Genomic DNA, 2,569 nt, shown 5'->3' on the forward strand with positions numbered 1-2,569 from the left:
TTTAAACCACCAAATTGAAACTGCTTTATGCTGACTTTCTGAACATAAATTCATTCTAAGTAGCTATGAATCACTGAACAGTAAGTCAATGATGTGGCCTGGTGGTCCAATATGGACATATAATACATTGGGTAGGATGTTGGTGAAGCATAGAGGTGTCTTGTATTGGTGTGGCACATTGGAGTTCTAATACAGTGTGTATGGCTCTGTAAAATATGATTGTCAATATTATTTCCACAAGCAAATTCCTCATCTCAACTACTATCTAGTGAACATATGGACCAGAAGCAAAGTAATGGGAAGCTATGGGTGATATATTTTCTCCACATGATCAGTCAAAGTAACTACAACCTGACAACTTACATATATATGCTCAAAATGTTTTCCAAAAGAAATAGAAAATGCACTTAAATATCATAATGCAAGGAGAAATATTATTACACTTGTATACACATATTACACAATAATAGAGTAAACGATTTGCTTACCTTTGCTCTAGCCCTGAAGACATAGTGAAGAGCAAATTTATGACCACTTGTCAGGTTGGCATTTAATTTACGAAGAGAGAAATCTACACCAGCTAGAACGTCTGGATCATCACAAGAGATAGGCTCAAGTGCAATATCTGGATGTGACTTAAGTAATGGTATTGGTGGTGAATCAGTATTAACATATAACAGTTGAATGATAAAGAAAGCAATGTGCAGAAGTTCCATACTGATTTGTGGATATAAAAGTTACACTGCCTCCAACAAGGTATCAGCACCAAAGAGAATGTTAAACTGCTTTATATAAATATGATTTGTAAATAGGAAGCATGACAAAACCAACTTTTCAGTCAATAGTTGAAATTGCTTGTGCAACATGGTCTCACATTTGTTCTCGTTAAACAAGTCAGAGATCAGCCTAACAGGAGGGATAAGTGACCTTGGCCTGAAGATAAGAAAATAAATGTTTCAACATTGATGCTACCTCTCCATTTCCTGCCCACTCATCATCAATATCTGCTGATAATCAGAATTGATGGGAATAATCTTTGTTGTATGCATTTCTTTTCCAGTAGAACATGGGTTTCACTGGCGTGGCCAGCAATTATTGCCTGTCCTTAAATGCCGTTGAGAAAGTACCTTCTTGAACCACTGCAGACCATATGCTTTGGGTAGACCCACAATTGCTGTACAATTGTTTGCGAGTATTCAAATATAATATTTTGTTATCTCTTCTTTTGAAAAGATTTTGATTTGATTTATTGTTGTCACATATATCAAGCTACAGTGAAAAATATTGTCTTGTGTAATCAGGAAAATCATATCTTACATAAGTACATCAGGGTAATAGAACAGAATACAGAGCTACAGAGAAGTTGCAAAGAAAGATCAACTTTAATATATGAGAAAGCCATTCCTAAGTCAGATAAGAGGATAACAGCACCAAAGACCTAGAATTTATTCTAGCCCCAGGTGACCTGGTTGTGTGCAGTTCTCACATGCTCTCTGTGTCTGTGTGAATTTCCTCCAGGTGTGCTGGTTTCCCCCCACAGTCCAAAGATGTGTAGCTTAGGTAGATTGGCCATGGGAAATGAAGGGTTACAGGGATGGGATGGGTCTGGGTGAGATGCTCTTTGGAACATCAGGATGGGTTGAGTGGCCTGATTCCACATTATAAGGATTCTATAATTCGACAATATGCTGTACTAAAATCTGTTGGCACATGTTTTCAAACTTTTGTATCTTCTGCCTGATGGAAGAGAGTAAAACTGGAGCAGGAGAGGTCTTTGATTATGTCAGCTACTTTCCCAAAGGAAGCAGGAAGTGTAGACATAGTCAGTGGGAGGAAGGATGGTTTTCATGATGGACTCACCTGCTTTCACAACTCTGTGTAATTTCTTACCATCTTGGGTGGATCAATTGCCATACCAAGCTGTGATACCTCTGAATAGGATGTTTTCTATGGTGCATCTACAAAAATTGGTAAGGGTTATTGCGGACATGTCAAATTTCCTTAATCTTCTGAGAAAGTAGAGACATTGGTCTGCTTTCTTGATTGTAGCATCGATGTGAATGGACTGGGATAGTTTGCTGGTGATATTTACTCCACGGAACTTGAAGCTCTTGACCACTTCCACCTCAACACCATTGATACAGACAACTGGGGGGCGAGGGGGGGTCTTTCACTCCACTTCCCGAAGTCGATGACCAGCTCCTTTGTTTTTCTGACATTGAGGGAGGAATTGTTGTCTTTACAACATGCCACTGAGCTCTCTATCTCTGTCCTGGACTCTATGTCGTCACTGATTGAGATCCAACCCACTACAGTGATTCAAAGTTGCAGATGAGGGTTCAATGGCTGCTGCCTAAACTGAAAAGTAATTATTATCAGGGAGGCCACATGACTCTGGCAAGGCAACATATACAATAGATAGATGTACTTCTCCAAACATCCCTTTTCTCACCAAAGATGCCAAAAGTGCAATTGTAAGTTGTTTCATTAGCATTCAAAACAATACTTTCCACTTGCAATTATACATTCCATGGTCCACAAAGAAAATGAAAACTCATTAACACAAATT

The 2,569-nt window shown here is 38.7% G+C and overlaps 1 protein-coding gene across 1 annotated transcript in view; it reads right to left on the minus strand.

The window, feature by feature from the left end:
* The window catches only part of LOC122556055 (kininogen-1-like), a 28,146-nt gene extending 27,350 nt beyond the window's left edge, over nucleotides 1-796 (minus strand). Inside the window, exon 1 of the mRNA XM_043702461.1 lies at nucleotides 489-796. Coding sequence (XP_043558396.1) covers nucleotides 489-716 — 228 coding nt within the window. The 5' untranslated portion in view covers nucleotides 717-796. The remainder of the gene's footprint in view (nucleotides 1-488) is intronic.
* Between the last annotated feature and the right edge of the window lie 1,773 nt (nucleotides 797-2,569).

The sequence above is a fragment of the Chiloscyllium plagiosum genome, chromosome 13 (genome assembly GCF_004010195.1).
Source record: "Chiloscyllium plagiosum isolate BGI_BamShark_2017 chromosome 13, ASM401019v2, whole genome shotgun sequence".
NCBI classification, from domain to species: domain Eukaryota; kingdom Metazoa; phylum Chordata; class Chondrichthyes; order Orectolobiformes; family Hemiscylliidae; genus Chiloscyllium; species Chiloscyllium plagiosum.